This window comes from Brassica napus, chromosome C3, assembly GCF_020379485.1.
Source record: "Brassica napus cultivar Da-Ae chromosome C3, Da-Ae, whole genome shotgun sequence".
NCBI lineage: Eukaryota > Viridiplantae > Streptophyta > Magnoliopsida > Brassicales > Brassicaceae > Brassica > Brassica napus.
In genome coordinates, this window is record NC_063446.1 from 6,289,209 (window position 1) to 6,307,854 (window position 18,646).

The 18,646-nt window shown below is 33.3% G+C and overlaps 5 protein-coding genes across 6 annotated transcripts; all 5 read right to left on the reverse strand.

The window, feature by feature from the left end:
• Positions 1-6,858: 6,858 nt before the first annotated feature.
• Positions 6,859-9,770, reverse strand: LOC125584177 (subtilisin-like protease SBT4.13). The gene is made up of 2 exons (XM_048752217.1): positions 9,414-9,770; positions 6,859-7,644 (listed from the first exon to the last, which is right to left on the reverse strand). The coding sequence occupies exons 1-2, from the start codon at positions 9,637-9,639 to the stop codon at positions 7,097-7,099; spliced, it is 774 nt and encodes a 257-aa protein (XP_048608174.1). The 5' UTR covers positions 9,640-9,770; the 3' UTR covers positions 6,859-7,096.
• A 564-nt stretch (positions 9,771-10,334) lies between these two features.
• Positions 10,335-10,914, reverse strand: LOC125582898 (subtilisin-like protease SBT4.13). Its single transcript, XM_048749342.1, has 2 exons — positions 10,893-10,914; positions 10,335-10,816 (listed from the first exon to the last, which is right to left on the reverse strand). Exons 1-2 carry the CDS (start codon positions 10,912-10,914, stop codon positions 10,335-10,337), a joined length of 504 nt encoding a protein of 167 aa, XP_048605299.1.
• A 104-nt stretch (positions 10,915-11,018) lies between these two features.
• Positions 11,019-11,921, reverse strand: LOC125582899 (subtilisin-like protease SBT4.13). Its single transcript, XM_048749343.1, has 4 exons — positions 11,820-11,921; positions 11,587-11,684; positions 11,372-11,460; positions 11,019-11,276 (listed from the first exon to the last, which is right to left on the reverse strand). Exons 1-4 carry the CDS (start codon positions 11,919-11,921, stop codon positions 11,020-11,022), a joined length of 546 nt encoding a protein of 181 aa, XP_048605300.1. The 3' UTR covers position 11,019.
• Positions 11,922-12,621: 700 nt separating this feature from the next.
• LOC106385971 (subtilisin-like protease SBT4.11) lies at positions 12,622-16,091 on the reverse strand. Of its 2 annotated transcripts, XM_013825872.3 has the most exons (10): positions 15,957-16,089; positions 15,770-15,864; positions 15,598-15,689; positions 15,068-15,320; positions 14,255-14,738; positions 14,079-14,176; positions 13,780-13,989; positions 13,578-13,689; positions 13,292-13,499; positions 12,622-13,193 (listed from the first exon to the last, which is right to left on the reverse strand). In XM_013825872.3, the coding sequence occupies exons 1-10, from the start codon at positions 16,056-16,058 to the stop codon at positions 12,637-12,639; spliced, it is 2,211 nt and encodes a 736-aa protein (XP_013681326.3). In that variant the 5' UTR covers positions 16,059-16,089; the 3' UTR covers positions 12,622-12,636. The 2 variants fall into 2 exon arrangements, with proteins under 2 accessions (XP_013681326.3, XP_022553774.2); XM_022698053.2 differs by lacking the exon at positions 12,622-13,193 and having other exon boundaries at positions 13,284-13,499; positions 14,255-14,753; positions 15,957-16,091.
• A 1,256-nt stretch (positions 16,092-17,347) lies between these two features.
• LOC106387125 (elongin-C) lies at positions 17,348-18,595 on the reverse strand. Its single transcript, XM_013826933.3, has 3 exons — positions 18,395-18,595; positions 17,915-18,020; positions 17,348-17,614 (listed from the first exon to the last, which is right to left on the reverse strand). The coding sequence occupies exons 1-3, from the start codon at positions 18,498-18,500 to the stop codon at positions 17,536-17,538; spliced, it is 291 nt and encodes a 96-aa protein (XP_013682387.1). The 5' UTR covers positions 18,501-18,595; the 3' UTR covers positions 17,348-17,535.
• Positions 18,596-18,646: the final 51 nt, after the last annotated feature.

An 18,646-nucleotide genomic window follows, 5' to 3' on the forward strand; every position in this document is an offset into this window, starting at 1 on the left:
GTGTCGTTTTGTATATGTATCTTCTCTTCGACACCGTAAAAATGCATATCGTTGCCAATAACGACATTCTTGACTCCTTCAACCCAGTCCAAACACGATTCGTTATGCAATGTATCTTCCCTCTCGACAAGTCTGTGGATAGCTATAAAAAAGGAAAGCTTTCATCCAATAAACATTGTTTAATGTTTTCTTATTTTGATTAGCTTTTCTTTACTGCATTTTTCACTTTGGATATAATATTCTTAATAAGAAATACAATTTCAAATAATCACCATTTTCAAAAAAAAAAAAAAGAGTAATCACTCTTATAACATACACAAAAAACAATATTTTTTTGGACAAATAAACAATAATTGTAAACAATCAAAATATGTCTTATCACATATAATCGTTTATCACCTAAAACTTTTTAAAAGACAAAAATCATTATCATACACATCTCTTACAATTACAAACCTAAAACACAAACCACAAAATCGTACAAAAGTTAATAACTTAGATCAAAATTAAAGTGTATCCTGCCCGTCCTTACGGGCAGATGCTAGTTCTTGATAAGATATATTCTCATGTAAGAGATTCTTCTCACTGGTCCCTATTTTACTTCTTTACGGAAGTCAATACCATATAGTATATATATATATATATATATATATTATGTGTGTATTTGTATCATATTCGAATTCATATACGTGCGTTGTGCACCATGTGTGTGTTTTGTTGACGTCATATGTGAAGTTATATGCGTAATTATCATTTCGGTACTGCCAGAAACATGAGACCGACACGTACTAACATATGACTAGTGTGGACTATTTCTGTGGGGTCAAAATACCCTGGTATAATTTAAAAAAAAAAACTTATGTTTCTCGGACTGAAAACAGGGCAGCAGATGCGCTTGCAAAAGCTACACTGCAATCCTGTAACTCCATCATGTAATCGCTTATGTTTCTAATGAATGTCTTGCCCTAAAAAGAAAAAAGAAATCTTTGGATTTGTAATCAACTGTTCTCGAGATCAATAGAAGTTTTGACAGGATTATCACCTCTTCATTATAATCTATTTGTATAATAAATATTCGAGATAGATAATTGAATCGATGAAATAGATATTTGAATCGATGAAAGATACTAGCTAAAGTTTGATGCTTGATTGAGATTACACATTAAGCGTTAGGGATAAGTTCTAATATAGTACTATTTTAGTCAATAGGTTGAAGAAGAAGAATGGAGTCGTATCTTTTGTTTGGTAATTAAAGGAATGATATCTAAATGACTAGATTAGATAATATTCTCTTAACTCTAATATGCAGATTTGTTTGACTTTATTGTGTAGATTATACGCCGCCAATTATTAAACATGTTTATTTCATTTTATTCGAGAACAAGAATTTGTCAAATACTCTTTTTATACCTTGCTAGCATCTTCTTTTGAGTTTTATATGATCTCTGGGCACTGATAGTATTTAACTGATAATTTAATTATCTGTATAAGATAAGATAGGTATTTGATAATTAATTAGCTCAAAATGTTAATTGGAATTTTTATCAAGAAGAAAATGTTAATTGGATTTGGAGAAAATCGTAAAATTAATTGACATTCACATGTAAGCGAATGAGAGTCGTATAACGTCTTCTCTTGCTTAAGCCTATTTGAATTCTGGTTATCAAGTTGTCTTTTATCCAAGAAAATCAAGATTACTAAAAAAACAGTACTCTATATTATTAATATCGTTTATGTGACAGAAAATAATAGCTGGGAATCGTCTACAGTCTCTGGAGATTTTCTACAAAGTTTCTCACTGTAGTAAAAGCGTTTTCTATCTTTGAACGCATAAACAGCTTATTATTTTATGTACAGTTACAGACTTTAGAGTCCAAGATGTGTTGTATATATCGTATTTTATTAGAAGGATGATAAAACATTCGATATGATCGCATAATACTTCAGATATTCGCATCGGTTTAATAAAAAGGGAAATTACATTCATTCCCTATATATGCATATCTTGGGAAGATTCGAATAATTTCACAAACGTGGTTAATTTTTTTTAATAACGGATAATCATATTACTCTATCCGTTTCTAAATAAGTATCACTTTGACATTTTTCACACATATTAAGAAAGTGACGGAAAAAATATGTAAGATGTTATTAATTATACTTCTCTAATTAATAGTATTTGAGATAAATAGAATTATTTACAAAATCAATAGAGTTTTCAATTAATTTTCATCTGAAAGTAAATATAATTTTCATTGGACCAATTTCAAAAATTTAGTATTTATACTATTAAAACAAAATCCATAATAATATTTTCCCTTAAATTTTTAAGTTAATTATAATGGCATGCCATTTTTATTAGAATTTTTAGTTATTTTCCCACTTTTAAATTCAACCAATCAAAATTAAGTTTTTAATATTAATATCTTTAATTCAATTAATATAATCTCTGTTAACCTATTCTATTCACGAAATATATATACATATTTCCTTTTATGATTTCATGTTCCAAATCAATTAACATAGAAAACATTTAATAGCAAATTGTACATATTTTTTTTAGAACTCAGTTATTGAAACTGACCATATCCATATGATGGGTCAAGATGTCACCCATGAAAACATAAATATTCATACGTTTTATTTATATTGAAATTTGACCATATGAAATTGTTTTAATTGTATGACACCAGATTTATTTCCGGTTTAAAGTCTTGATACACCAGATCTATTATATTGCCCGCAAAAATAGATCAGTTTATTATTTTAGTTGGTTTTTTATATTGCCATATCTTTTAAAAATCACTCATTAATTCAAAACACATGTAGTTATAGATTTTCATTTTCTTTCGTTAGATACAAGATTATACTAAAAAATTATAAAAATATGTAACCAAAAATATACTAAATACATAACAAATATATACAAATTATAAAAATACATAACAAATATATAAAATATGTTAGATTATTTTATATAAAATACCTAATATTATAATTAAAAAATATTGACCAAAATTATTGACCAAAATTATTGACCAAAATCTAGTGTTATTTAAAACCCAACATATACCAACAATGTAAAAACAATCCTAAACTAACAACATTGTGATAAAAAAAATAACATTATAAATCACAAAAAATAAACAATTGTTTTGTGACTTATTTAAAACATACTAATTAAAAACATACTCGAGCGACTCCTGATTAGAAATTGATATTGTGAAATCCTCTCGCTTTTCTTTTTCTCGCAGATATTCTGTTATTAGACGCCTTCTCTTTTTTGACTAACTCTATGAAATGAGGATTTCATTAGAAAAAAAATGTATGATCAAGTACAAAAATCAATGATTACAGGTCACTAAGGAGCCAAATATGAGTTATTAGTCCTGGGTGTATGCCACACTCATTAATCACGTCCAGCTGGTGAAGTTTCAGCGTCACGCTGGGGAAAACCGAAACTACGTCTCCCTTTGCTATAAAATTCAATTTCAAGCAAAAAAAATGACCATTATTGATAAACACAAACTACAGGTTTTAGTCTTCTATGGATTATCTTTTACAAGTTTTGGGTAACAAACTCAGACCAATCTTGTAAAACTTAACCCCAAAATTCTAACATAGCCTGGTGATTGGTGAAGTTTCGAATGATTTTTTTTTAAAGGAGATTGGCTATACTAACCAAATTTGACTTGTTTGAACTTGAACATAACTCGGATTTGATTTGCTTAGCGTGAAATTTAGGATTAAGTTTTCGTTGGGTTCTGTTTGGTGATTTTGATTCAATTAATACTCAGTCCTAATTCCTAAGTCACAATATGTCAGTGACTCAAAGTCCCAAACATACTTTTTCCATTTAATTACACCATATATATCTGTTAGTCCCTCTTTGATCTTGTTTGGTTGTTTATAAAGTTTGTAACCTTTTTACATGAAAGCTTATTGCTTTCCTCCTCAGTGAGCCATGGCTCAAACCCGTCGAAGGACAACCCGTAGCTGGTGACAATTTGGCTAGGTGTGTAACTAATTAGTAAATATACACATCAAGTAATAGGTTGTATATCCTATATATATTCTCTATATACTAAAAAAAAGCACTGCAACATTTTAGTTATGACACATATCATCACTATAATGCTTCTTAAAATGTCTAAAAAAATATGTTGGTCTACTAAACGTATATTATATACTTCTCATTAAACTAATTATAAATTAATTAACAATGTACAATTAATGTTTTTTATTCTTTCCTAAAATAAAAATTACGAAATTACTAAAATTGAAAAGAATATATATTTGAGAATAAATGATTTTAATAATAATAAATATTTGATACAATTTACATATCCTCAATTATTTTTATTTAATGTTATATTATTAAAATAAATTAAACAATCATATTAACCATATAATAACATATTATATTTAAAATTTTTAAAAACGACTATAAATTACGAAAACTGTTAAAAGTTTTACATTGAAAATTTTGTGATCAATGGTTTAAAAATTTTGAAACTGAGAAATTAATATTTTAATTTCAAAATTTTCAGTGAATTTTCAAGAAAGATTATAAATTATTATAAATATTTAAAGTCTCACACTAAAAGTTTTGTTATTAGTGGTTTAAAAAACTTGTTAAAAAATACAAATGATCATAAAATCATATGATTATGAAGTTTCATTTAATAGATAGTCATATTAAAATATACTATATATATATATATGTTAATATTATTTAAATTTAATTACATACAATACAAATAGAGAAAATAATTGTTTAAATGTATTTACCACAAAATTGTAAATAAAACAAAGTGATTTCCTTAATTTATTTATTTGTGTCAATTTAATTATACAAGTAACAGTTAATAATTTTTCAATTATTTAATATATATTTATTCATTTATTTTATTATATGTAAAAATACGTTAAACAAATAATAATACGTAAAAATAATGTGAATATTCGTCTCGCGCAAGACGCTCTTAAACTAGTACGAGAATAAAGAAAGATGCACGAGGAGTGTTATAATTTAGTTGTACTGGGCCGATTCAATTAATCGAGAGACCTTGGCTCTAAAACCCGGAACAAAATATGAAATCATTTACTTCCCGGTGACACTACGAAGCAATGAGAAAGGGTGACGTTCAATAGTGGCGTAGTGTCGTTTGATGATAAATAAAATGAATAAAGAGGAAATGTCTGGTTCACATTGATGAATATATTAGAACTTCAGTGGTTCACATTGATGAATATGTTAGAACTTCAGTGATTGCAATAGCTCCTACTGATTCAACCATCCCCACACTATCCCGACTACTACACACTAGGACCTTTCCTTTCACAAGTGATTCTTTTAGATAAAGTTCGGTAACTTAACTACGTCAAAATAACGTTTCTTGCTTTCTGTGGGAAACCATAATGTGATATGATATCAATCTTTTGGTGAAGACGCAAAAAGAACAATATCACGAATAAAGCGGTAATGTCTGGATCATACTGATGAATATGTCAGAACTTCAGTGGTTCAGTCACTTTTGTAAAATCATGGTAATCCTCTAAATTTTAGATGTTAGATTTTTTTAATTAGATTAGTTACGACTTGGGACAAGTTTTTTTGTTACTTTAACTTTCTTGTATTATAAAAGAACCACGTAAAATCTGTTATGATCTAAATTCCTTGTGTATATTATTTTCATCTGAGAAGAATACTTAATTGATAGCACAACAACATACGTTTTCAGCATTACACACGCCTCGGCCGGGCATTGGTATAAGCTTCATTCTCTTACAAAACGCAGTGCAGCCTCTTTCCCCTCCGCCTTCACAGGGAGCTACTGTGTAGCAATTATAATCACTCTCTACTCCAAAACCTATTGAAATAATAATCATTACACCGGTATATACACATGATCACAAAAATAATCAAGTTATCTGTAATATAGAAAAAATGGAAGTAAAGAGTTTAACAAGTCAGTACCAGAAGTTCTATCAGATGTTTTATGGCATCGTAGAAAAGATATGACACAGAGGATGGTAAGAACAAATGCAACCAAATTTTTTTTGGTGATAGCCATTATATGATAGTGTCTTTCTTTTTGGTTACGATTTTTTCTCTACTGAAGCTGATCAGATTTTATAAATAAACATAATAAAATAATATCTTTTTTGGTCAAAGATTCAATGCACATACTCTTCCAATTTATTTCTTTAGATTTGTATCGTCAAACAAAATGTTTACAAAAAAAGATAGGTAAATAGACCATATTAGAACAATGTTAAAGCATAGGGTGATTGGTTGTAACCGTAGAACAAACAAAATTTAGTATAAAGCTATATATGTGAACAAATCAATTTTTTTTTAAAACAATACCTAGAGATCTTTATATCCAGAACAAAAAAAGTGATTTACAAAATTATAACAAAATAATTTACAACAAATAAATCTACGGTTTAAATTTTATTGCCAAAAATGTAAAGTTACAACTTATTCTAATCACCCCATAAACGTTGTCACGAAGAACAATTTATTTCTTTATATTTCTATAGTCATTGTTGACATAAACGTGGTTATATCTTTTTATGGTTTATTCTTCCAATGGAGATAAACCTTCCAATGGAGATAAACCTTGTTGACAGTCGTTAAATAATACATTTATAAAAAAGATGATTAACAAAATTTAAATATGGATGAAAGTTCTCTTGTTCTAGTGGTTTGAAAGATTTATTAATGATTCTACACCAAATGATAAAGAAAAAAGTTACAAAAGATTTTCAGTTTGGTATGACGTATTTTCGAACAGAAATTTTATAGGACGATACTGAGTAGTTTAGTTCAATCAGATATGAATTTTCATAAAGTGGTAGAATTGTGTCTGTAAAATCATCAATGTAATATTCCTCATCTAGTTTATAATAGCATAATTAACTAAACGTTCAAAAAAATATGAAAATTTTTATAATCTATTATTGTATGGTTGTTTCTGTTAAAACATTCGCTTCTTTAAAAGAAACTAGCTTTAAACATGAGTGAAGAAATATAAGAACAACAATACAGATTTATTTATGATGACAATGGCGAGCTGATGATGCATCACTAGTAACTAACAGTATAAACAACAATGGGACTTCTGACATTATGTCTCCCATCAGACCAGATTAGATTTGCAGACGAAGGCAGTTTTGAACTGAGATTACTGCCTGTAACAGTTACCTTGAACGATTGCTTCTCGTTGTCTGTCTTAAAAGACAGTACACTAGGCGTGACCATGATGGTGAGCTTAGATCCATGACCCGCGACTACCTTTGATGTGTATGTAGAGTTCGGTGTACCAACATTGGTGACTGTTCTGTTGAAACTGACCGTGAAGGAGTTATCAGATCCTGATAATCGAGCGGACATGGAAGGATAGTTTAGGTTTTTTTGTAAGGGTTTGTTTTCTTTTGAGCACGAGACTGTTTCACCAGAGATGATTTTAAGGGTATCTGACGTGTAGTTCAAGCTACAGAGAAAGGCAATGTGGTCTTCTTTGCCTAGTTCATAGACAAGTCCAGGATCTAGAGCGGCTATTGGGTTGACATGTCCAGATCCATAAGCAAACTCGGTCGATGCAATGCCAGTTCCAGTAGCATTTACCGGGCAAGCTGCAAAGATTTGTAAACATACCATATAAGTAACCTTCGAGGTGGCAGCCACTCACACTTTAAACCCTGAGAGTATTTTACAGGCACTTTAAACCTTCAAAGTGACATATTCATCAAAAGAAACTTCCAACCTGGCTTACTTGTACATCAAGTCAAAACGGTAACCGGTACTGCTCAAAATCGATGACGTGTCGGTTTTTTTTTTTTTAATTATTTTGTTGATAAAATAAATATTAAAATAAAGAAAATATAAAAATTCATAAAAAATAAAAAAAAAAAATCATAAAAAGTCAATAAAAAATTCACAAAAAATAAAAATATTCACCAAAAAATTTTAAATTATTTTATTAATAAAATAAATATAAAAATACAATAATATAAAAAATTCATAAAAAAATCAAAAAAAAATCATAAAAAGTCAATAAAATTCACAAAAATTCAAAAAAATCACAAAAAATATTATATCTTATTTTATTAATAAAATAAATTTAAAAATAATCATAAAATTTTACAAAAATAAAGATTCACAACAATAATTATATTATTTTATTAATAAAATAAGTATAAAATATAAAAATCCATAAAAAAATTCAAAAAAATCATAAAAATCACTAAAAATTCACAAAAAAAAAAATATTCACCAAAAAAAATTAAATTATTTTATTAATAAAATAAATATAAAAAATTCAAAACAAAACATAAAAAGTCAATAAAATTCACAAAAATTCAAAAAATTCACAAAAAATATTTTAAATTATTTTATTAATAAAATAAATATAAAAATACAGAAAATATTAAAATTCATAAAAAAAAATTAAACAAATCATTCACAAGAATCATTTGAAGATAATGAATTTTTCTAATCTGAATTAGAGTAATCATAACCCAGAGATTGACTGCTATTTTGGATTTTTTTAATCTATTATGTTCTATGTGTTTGTTGGTTGGATTTGGAAAAGTTCGGGATTGTTGAAGGGGAGAATGTATATTAATGATAGCTTGAGGGTAGCCCGTTTATAGCACTCAATGCACGTTATTCCTTAGTTGCTTTTATAAAACCACATTTAATTTTATTTTTGATTTTTGTGATTTGTTTCGATTTTTTTAATGATTTTTTATATTTTCTGTATTTTATACTTATTTTATTAATAAAATAATATAAATATTGTTGTGAATCTTTTATTTTTGTAAAATTTTATGATTATTTTTATATTTATTTTATTAATAAAATAATTTAAAATATTTTTTGTGAATTTTTTGAATTTTTGTGAATTTTATTGACTTTTTATGATTTTTTTTGAATTTTTTATGAATTTTTTATATTATTGTATTTTTATATTTATTTTATTAATAAAATAATTTAAAAAATTTTGGTGAATATTTTGATTTTTTGTGAATTTTTAGTGATTTTGATGATTTGTTTTGAATTTTTTTATGAATTTTTTTATTTTCTTTATTTTAATATTTATTTTATTAATTAAAAAAAAAAAAAAACGACACGTCATCGATTTTGAAGAGTACCGATTACCGTTTTGACTTGATGTACAAGTAAGTCAGGTTGGAGGTTTCTTTTGATAAAAGTGTCACTTTGAAGGTTTAAGTTGCTTGTGAAATACTCTCAGGGTTTAAAGTGTGAGTGGCTACCACCTTGAAAGTTTTTAATGCCATTTTCCCTATAAGTAACAGCGTCGACAACGTTTACTTGTATGTAAAGAAGCGTTTACTTGTGTGTCAAGAAAGAACAGAAAATGGATAAAGTTTTTGCTTACCAGTTGTCATGATGGCAGATTGAATCATGGAAGGAGACCATTTAGGGTAAAACGATTTGACATAGGCAGCCACACCTGCAACATGCGGACAAGACATGGAAGTTCCGGAGAGAACAGTGTAATCCACATGTCTAGTATCTTGATCAGACAGTTCACCAACAGGTGAATATGCAGCGAGGATATCCACCCCCGGTGCTGTTATATCCGGCTGCAACTCATCAACCATTGTCTTTCAGAGTGGAGGAATAAACAGAATCATTGATAATAATGTTTCGTATATATATACCTTTAGAATATCAATAGCAATGGTGTTTGGACCACGAGAAGAGAAAGAACCAATAACAGGAGAAGTCTGATTAAAGATTGCTTCAGTTCTTAGAACAGTCGCTTGTGGAGAACTGAGAAAACAAAACAAAAGACATGTCAGGATAAAGATGAAAGAATCTTGGATCATAGAGAAGATGATTTGGTTACTCTGTGGACTCAATGTAAGACACGAGAGATTCATAGTCTTTTTCTGATAAACCGGAAGCAGGTAAAGGGTCAATAAATGCAACGTCAGGCTTATCGCTTTTGTAAATGATTGCAATAGCTCCTACTGATTCAACCGCCCCAACAGTATCCCGACTACTACACACTAGGACCTTTCCCTTCACAAGTGATTCTCTTAGACACTGTGGCTCACAAGACCTGAAAATAAATCACCTTAATCACATTATTAAAAAAAATAGGTCATCACAATCAAGTTAGGGTTTCTTGAGGAGGGTACTCTGCATATTCCGTGTTGCACACGGACGAAAGAGCAGACTTTCCGTACACCAATGGGTACTTTTGTCCTTTCATATCGAAAGCATTCACCGCTTTCCCCTGTTAAGAATCGTCATTGATCATCAAAAGGGACAAATGATAGAACCGAGAGTGTTACGTGGTACTCACGACAAGTGTCTTGCCGTTTCCTAGAACAACTTGTGTGAAAAACCCACGGTTCGTGGTACTAGCTGCAGCCGTTAAAATCCATGGCGCTACAGCAGAGACTGTACTTTCTTGCGGACCGCTGTTACCAGCCGCGGCAACAGTGAGAATACCTTTGGTCATAGCGTGAAAAGCCCCAATAGCGATGGGGTCGTCTACGAACTTGGACGCTCCAATATCACCGATGGAGATGGTGACTATATCCACACCGTCTGCTATAGCGTCGTCGAATGCAGACAAGAGAGCTTCCGTGCTACATCCTGCCAGGTTACAGACTTTGTAAGCGGCGATTCTAGAGGCTGGAACGCCTCCTCTTACGGTTCCGTTGCCGATTCCAAAGAAGCTTGTGTCCGCGACTGCGTTTCCAGCAGCAGTGGATGCTGTGTGTGTACCATGGCCTTCAGTGTCCCTAGCACCTTCGCTTGTGTAGTCTCTTGCCCCAATCAATTTACTGAAAAAAAGTTAATAAACCGATACTTTTAAATTTGTAATCAAAAGATTATATGCCTTTAAAACAAATAATTATCATGCTGGTCTTCAAATTTCTAATACATATGCTAATAAATATTTATAAAATGATTAAGCGCGTATGTACGATAAAACACCTAATTAAAAAGAAATTAGCTTATGAGAATTACTTGTTGCATGTGAAATTTTGACCGCCAGAACAAACACCTTTCCATTTCTTAGGAGGAGGACCAAAGCCTTTGTCGGAAAAGCTTTGAGATTCTGGCGTGATCCCACTGTCGAGGACTCCGATAATGGTATCACTTTCCACGTTTAGGTTCCCCTTTGTGCTTTTGCCTTGCTTTAAACCCATGAAGTCCCAAGACACAGTCGTTTGGAGTCGTAACTTCTTGTTCGGGAACACAGACACAACTCCTTTCATTTCTAAGGAAAAATAGAAATGGTCTAGTTATTCAACCATACTTGGACCCAAAAAAAAAACATTCCAATATAAATCTGTCTCAATCGAAGACACTCACCGCCTACTCGTTTAAGTTCCGACGTAGTGAGCCTGGCAGCGAACCCGTTGAAACTCCTCTTGTAACTTCTCACCAAACGGTCGATTGAACTACAGTTATATTATGACTTGTTAGACTCTTCATAACAATAAACTGATTAGAAGTAATCATGATTATGTGTTAAAAAAAACTAATCATGATTATAATATAATCAATTAATTATAGAGAAAACACACCTTTCTCCAGTGACCTCTTGAAGAATACTCATGTGATCGGACATTGGTGTGTAGTCCGCTCGTGAAGGAAGTGAACCCATGTAGACGATATACACCTTCTATTCATCGATAATCGATGTAATAATCATTCATCAACATTATGATCATGCATGTCTAGCATATGGAGAAACAAGATGATGATAACAATACCTGTCAAAAAAAAAAAAAAAAAAAAAAAAAAAAAAAAACAATACCTGTCTATCTTGAGGATCATCCGTGTCTGCTGAAACTGAACTGAAGAACAAGACGAGGAGACAGGAGAGTAGGCAAGAGGAAGCTGCTCGTAATTTCCCCATTTTCTTCTAAAATGAATTGAAGGTTACTGCAATTTTCTTTCACTTTCTGTTGAGGTCAACATGAAAGATATATGTATATTTATAAATGAGAGACCATACATGCACCGTATCAAATTTAAAGAATCTAAATATTTTTTCTTTAATTATTATAAATAAAATCAGTTTTAGTATACTTGACTATAATTGTATCTCTGTATCAATTAAATTGTTATATCTGTATCAATTTAGGATATGAATCTAGAAGCTAAATTTAGCTGATATGATATGGATCTATCAGCTAAAGTCTACACAATTAGATTCTTTCACAAAAAGTTCTACTCAATTAGAGAAGAAATCAAATTAAAACTCAACTAGACCCGCACGAATATTTGTTTAATAGAATAGATATATGACATTAATGTAACAGTTACACATGTTTGGATGTTTGTTCGATTTATAATATATCATTTATGATAGATGGACGGCTTTTAATATCTACTTGACGAATCCAACATTGAAAGGAAAATATTCAAAATAAGACGAACATGTCCTATGAGTAACACAAAAGTTGAATTATCTCATTCGATGTCCTGACTCCTAAAACATCAACAATACACATAGGATGTCAAGAAATCATAGAGCAATGATATAACCAAAACGTAGAATGTCATAAATCATAAAAACAACACTCCAATGATTTATGATGGCCGATGGCCATGGTGACGATGAAGACTAATTAAGGTGATAATGATCGGAAGATACCAGCATAAATAACAATGGGGCTTCTTACATGATGAGTCCCATCAAACCAGATTAGACTTGCAGAGGAAGGCATCTTTGGGTCAAGACCGCGGCCAGAAACAGTCACAGTGAAAGACTGCTTTTCGTTCATAGACTTCATATATAGAACACGAGGCGAGACCATGACGTTTAGCTTGGATCCGTGAGTTAAAACAACTTTTGATTTGTATGTAGAGTTGGAGCCACCGACGTTAGTGACGGTTCTATTGAAAGTAACGGTGAAGGAAACATTCGATCCCGACAATTTAGCCGACATTGATGGATAGTTGAGATCTCTAGGTAAGATCTTTTCAGTGCAAGTGACGGCTTCCCCGGAGATGAGTTTCACGGTAGTCGCATTGTAGTTCATGCCGCATAGGAAGGCCATGTAGTCTGCTTTGGTTATATCGTAGACGAGTCGTGGATTAGTAGCAGCTATTGGATCTACATGGCCAGATCCATAAGCAAACTCGGTTGATGCATAATCAATTTGTGAAGCGTTCATCGACCAAGCTGCGAGATTGAATAACCAAAGAAGAACAAAAGTTTGATGGGTTTCTTGCGGGACAAGAAAGTATGATTAATTACTTTAATATATAGTTTTCATTCACCTGTTGTCATAATGGCAGATTTTATCATGGAAGGAGACCATTCAGGATGAAACGTCTTGACGTAGGCGGCTACTCCTGCGACGTGTGGACAAGACATTGAAGTTCCTGATTCAACAGAGTATTTCACATGTGTGGTGTCGTCATAAAACGGTAATGCCTTAAGTGAATTTGCAGCCACAATCTCCAGTCCTGGTGCTGTTATATCCGGCTGTATTTTCATTCACCACTGTCTCATATCATAAAAACATTAACCTAACATAACCAGTTAGTTATATAGTATACATACCTTGAGAATATCAGGAACGATGATGTTTGGACCGCGAGAAGAGAAAGAAAGAACTTTGGGAGCTGTCTGATTAAAGATTGTCTCACTTTTAAGAACAGCAGCTTCTGGGGATCTATAATCAGAAATCAGAGACAATAAAAAGAAAATTTGAAATATATAGACAACAAAGCGTGTAACAGAGAGAGGATGAATGTTTAATTACTTTGCGGAGTTAATGTAAGAGAGGAAAGACTCGAAATCATCTTCTTCTAAGCCAGATACAGGTAAACCCTCCATTTGAGCCCAGTCTGATCCATCTTTAACAATAGCTGCAACAGCTCCCTTGGTATAGGCTACGTAGGGGAAAGATATATTGCACACCAAGATCTTTCCCTTCACCAGGGATGCGTCAAGACAATCTGGCATGCAATCCCTGGAAGAAGAAAAGGCAAATCTCATCATCACCAATCACAAATTTAAAACTATTTCTATGTCAATGACTTTTCTTGCGGAGGAAGTTACTCGGCGCATTTGGCATTGGAGGCAGAGGAAGCAGCAGTGTTTCCGTACACCAGAGGGAACTTCTTTCCTTTAAGATCAAAAACATTCACTGATCTTCCCTATTATGACAACATAAAAGAAGAGACATTGGTAATTTAACGGACAAGAAGATACTAAACGTGTTACTTGATACGTACGACAAGTGTTTTGCCATCACCAAGAACCACTTTGGTGACAAACACACGGTTCGTTGTGCTGGCTGCAACGGTTAACATCCACGGTGCTAAGCTCGTGACAGAGGCTATATTCGGACCAGTGTTCCCAGCCGCGTTCACAGTGAGTATCCCTTTGGACATAGCGTGAAATGCTCCTATTGCGATCGGGTCTTCTTCCAACGGGTACACATCGATACTACCTACAGATATGGTGATGATGTCAACACCGTCTGCGATAGCGTCATCGAACGCAGAGAGTAGTATATCGTCTCTACATTCTCCCGCGCAGACTCTGTAAGCGGCGATTCTAGACGCTGGAACGGCACCTCTCATGGTTCCATAGCCGAGCCCGAAGAAGCTGGCGTTCGGGACTGCGTTTCCAGCCGCGATTGATGCGGTGTGTGTACCGTGGCCACTTGAGTCCCTAGCGTCTCCTGGTGAGTAGTGCCTTGCTCCAATCAGCTTGCTAAAAAAAGCAAGACTTTATATTCAACCCCTCGAGTCAAAGCTTCTGACTCACGTAACGTAATTTTTACATTTACTTTGCTTGTAATTTTTTTAATAATATATATATTTCTGAAATATTGGCATTTACGTATGGACTATACACAATAAACCATGAAAATATATGTTTTCATATCGTTTGAATTTGATACTTACGTTTAATATGCTAAAAATGTTTTAAATTGTGAGCTCACAGGAAATATGTATATGCACAAGCCATCATGTATAAAACATGTGTGCAAACAAGGTGGAGTTTTGATCAACTTCCAACATATAGTATAAAACTATTACTTGTTGCAGGTGAAGTTCTCGCCACCGGCACAAACTCCCTTCCATTTCTTTGGAGGAGGACCAAAGCCTTTGTCAGAAAAGCTTTCTGATTCCGGCCATATTCCACCGTCTAAAACTCCAATAATTGTATCACTCTCCACAGATGGATTCCGCTTGGTATCTTTTCCCTCCTTTAGCCCCATAAAGTCCCAAGACGCCGTCGTTTGGAGTTTTAATTTCTTGTTTGGAAACACAGACACAACTCCCTCCATACCTAAAAATAGCACAAAGGGTTTTAGTCTTGATTGTGATCAAATTTACTTGTGGAAAAAGAAACTCAAAAGAAATGTATATTTTTAAATATAAAGTGTCAGTTTTCACATATATATTGGCTTCAGAGGGTGAATGGTATAAATCATCTAAAAAGATCCACACTAATGTAAACAAAATCAAATATAAAAATGAAGACTACTCGTTATGACAATAGGGTAACTGAAGAACGAAATCATTTGACTGTATGCTTAATTATTCAGGTCTTGAAGAACACTCACCGGCTACTTGTTCTCGTTCTGACTCAGTGAGATGGGCCGCAAACCCGTTAAAACTCCTCTTGTAACTTCTCAACAAACGTCCATCCATCAAACTAGAGTAATTACATATGCCATTGTTAGAATCCTCATAATTTAAATATAATAGTTAGAGAATGAATAAATCAAATCACACCTCTCCCCGACGACCTCTTGAAGAATACTCATGTGATGGGACATTGGTGTGTAGTCTGCTCGAGAAGGAAGTGAACCCATGTAGACGATATACTCCTTAATGTAACAATAATCATCATTTATCAACATAATCATCATCTATAAGGAATGCACATATATAGCTAACTCGAGATTTTGATCATTTGTACCTGTTTATCTAGATGATCATGTGTGATTGCTAGGATTGAAGATGAGAACAACAAGAGAAGGAGATATGAGAGGAAGCATGAGAAAGCTCCTCTTCTCACCATCTTTAGAACTGGTTAAAGTTGGTTTATTATTTCTTTGGGTATCAGAGGAGTTTATATAGTAAATATCGTATATGGACAAAGTCAAGAAAATAGTGAAATTAAAATCTAGTTTTGTGATCTTTAACATGTTGCGAGTTCCAATAAAAATCTTAAATAAAAAAAACAAGTGACACTTGGGACTCTGTTTGTGGCATGCTATGCGTAGTAAAGTTTGAAAGTGGTCCGACAGTTTAGAGAGCCAAAATGAATCCACGAGTTCTGGAACACTTTGGAGGTATGTCATAATAAATAAAAAGGGAATCCAAATTCCACATCGGATATTAGACAGAATAAAATCTAATATATATCTCTGGTTCAATCTCACTTAGTTTGTGAGACGTTTTGGGAGTAACGACCCAAAAACAAATCCGTGAGAGCTTAGACCCAAAGCGAACAATATCATATTAAGTGAGGAGTTAGACATCTGGTGACAGACGTTTGACTCTAGTTGAGCATCTGGCCTCCAGCACGGACATCCGGTCTGGCTCTAGTAGAGCATCTGGCCCAGGAGTGCATCTGGTCCGTCACAACAGATTGGTATCAGAGCCAAGGTTATGTGGTTCTTAGTTTGAGGGGAGGATTGTCAGAATAAATAAAAAAACTATCCAAGTTCCACATCGGATATTAGACAGAAAAAGTCTAATATATATAGCTGGTCCAATCCCACTTAGTTTGAGGCCTTTTTGGGAGTAACGACCCAAGAACAAATCCGTGAAAGCTTAGGTCCAAAGCGGACAATATCATATTAAGCGAGGGGTTGGACATCTGGTGACGGACGTTTGGCTCTAGTTGAGCGTCTGGCCTCCAGCACGGCCATCCGGTTTGGTTCTAGTAGAGCATCTGGTCCGTCACAAGCAAGGTGTATAACCAACATCCTCATCTTGGAAAATGTGACTAGACAACCTTGGTTTTGAGAATGTAACATGATAGTGCTGCAAGGGTTCTGATTCAGACAGATAACTGCATAGCTTTTTACACGTGACACCATAAGCAAGGGAAAAATACATTTCGACCCTTGTTTGTTTGTTTGTTTGTTTGCACAAGACAACGAGCCAACTAGTGTGAGCTTTATTTTCATTGCTAAAACAGCACAGTCCTTTTGTGTGTCACGATTTGTGTTTTGTAATCTTCCTATAAATTGGTATGTTTGGAAAGTAATAGCAAACCTATTCGGGACACCAACCGTTATTAGGACATATGTTTGTTGCTTATTATAAAGCATTGTAAGCGGTTTGAACATAAGCAACGAATAATGCCACAAGAACTTTGATTATATTAAATGGTCATGAGCTAGTAAACAAAGTAGACGAGTTCCCTTGGAGCTATTCAATAATTCAGCAAGAACCCAATGCATATTTTTTTTGGGTCAAACTTTAAGTTTTAACCCCCACACCAGTGTTACTCCAATAAGATCCAGCAGCGTTATCTTTTTAAGTCTTCAAGTGTGAAGATAGTTAGCAGCCATCATTAGCTCCAAAGTCAGTTCAGGTTCAATGTGGAACTCCGTCTCTTTGCCTCTGTAAAATCAAAGTCAGCTCAGACAAACAATACTTTCCCCTAACACTGCAATCACAACCATTCCTAAAGATGAAAACTTTACTGCCAACTAAATTGATATGCAACAGATGTAAAGAGTTTGTAATGAAACTATTTCTCCACGAGATGGGTTATTCTTACGGAACATCCATCCACTAGGTGAAACTTAAATAGCTACAAATCGTGATCAAGTTCTTCACAGTGTGGTCAGTCTACGAGAGGCTACAATGCCATGTTCTAGAGATCAAGATAAGGTGAGAAAGAGAGAAAGATAAGGTGACCTGGAGTATTGTAGAGACCAATAAAAGTACTGGCAGATCTTCTCTAGAATCGTGGTGCTAATATCAGGGAAAGTCACGACACCATCTTTCGATTCCGAGAAGCCACCTGCACACAACCAATAAGAAAACAGAGTGTATTCCTCAGATCAGATCTCCATAAACTCTGCATCTAGAACAGAGCTTCTTGCAATCTCTTTCGAATACTGAACGCATTATCGCAAGATCAATACTTTTTAATGCCCCAAACAAAGGGAATCACACGTCTATATCTAAACAACTCTTAGTTTCTCATGAGAAAACGATAAAAGGCTATGACTTTAGGTTTGCTCAATTACACAATTTGAATTTCGAATTGAGCAAGATTTCGCTCAATTCGATTCAGATTCATAACCAAGATTTGACAGAAACTATCAAAATCAAGTAAGATCAGAAGAACAGGAAGCGGGATTGCGATCAAGAAAAACAGAGGAGAGGAGGAACCTGGAGAAGTGAGCATGCTCCGGATAGTCTGAGAAACCATGGCGGCTTCCCTGTCGATGATGAATTCGAAACCCTCCATGCTTATCAACTTCACCGTCTCTCTCATCTTCGTCGTCGTCTCTCTCGTCGCCTTTGGCTTCCTCTGTTCTCTGCCGCGCGTGAGTTAACTCGTAGAGATATCCCCTAACTACCAGGCCCATTTTGATGTGTATAGGCCCAATAAAAATACTATTCGGCCTTTTTCTTTGCTTC

Excerpts from the sequence above, each read along its gene's own strand:
- LOC125584177 (XM_048752217.1), bottom strand. The coding sequence starts at position 9,639 with ATGGTTGATGAGTTGCAGCCGGATATAACAGCACCGGGGGTGGATATC. Across the intron at positions 7,645-9,413 it reads ATCTGCCATCATGACAACTG|CTTGCCCGGTAAATGCTACT; the intron begins GTAAGCAAAAAC and ends AAATCTTTGCAG.
- LOC125582898 (XM_048749342.1), bottom strand. The coding sequence starts at position 10,914 with ATGATAATTATTTGTTTTAAAG. Across the intron at positions 10,817-10,892 it reads GATAATTATTTGTTTTAAAG|ACTACACAAGCGAAGGTGCT; the intron begins GCATATAATCTT and ends TTGGGGCAAGAG.
- LOC125582899 (XM_048749343.1), bottom strand. The coding sequence starts at position 11,921 with ATGGGGAAATTACGAGCAGCTTCCTCTTGCCTACTCTCCTGTCTCCTC. Across the intron at positions 11,461-11,586 it reads CAAGAGGTCACTGGAGAAAG|TTCAATCGACCGTTTGGTGA; the intron begins GTGTGTTTTCTC and ends ATATAACTGTAG. Across the intron at positions 11,277-11,371 it reads GGAACTTAAACGAGTAGGCG|AAATGAAAGGAGTTGTGTCT; the intron begins GTGAGTGTCTTC and ends ATTTTTCCTTAG.
- LOC106385971 (XM_013825872.3), bottom strand. The coding sequence starts at position 16,058 with ATGGTGAGAAGAGGAGCTTTCTCATGCTTCCTCTCATATCTCCTTCTC. Across the intron at positions 15,321-15,597 it reads AGAACGAGAACAAGTAGCCG|GTATGGAGGGAGTTGTGTCT; the intron begins GTGAGTGTTCTT and ends TGCTATTTTTAG. Across the intron at positions 13,990-14,078 it reads TCCAATGCCAAATGCGCCGA|GGATTGCATGCCAGATTGTC; the intron begins GTAACTTCCTCC and ends TTCTTCTTCCAG.
- LOC106387125 (XM_013826933.3), bottom strand. The coding sequence starts at position 18,500 with ATGAGAGAGACGGTGAAGTTGATAAGCATGGAGGGTTTCGAATTCATC. Across the intron at positions 18,021-18,394 it reads GAGCATGCTCACTTCTCCAG|GTGGCTTCTCGGAATCGAAA; the intron begins GTTCCTCCTCTC and ends GGTTGTGTGCAG. Across the intron at positions 17,615-17,914 it reads TGGTCTCTACAATACTCCAG|AGGCAAAGAGACGGAGTTCC; the intron begins GTCACCTTATCT and ends TTGATTTTACAG.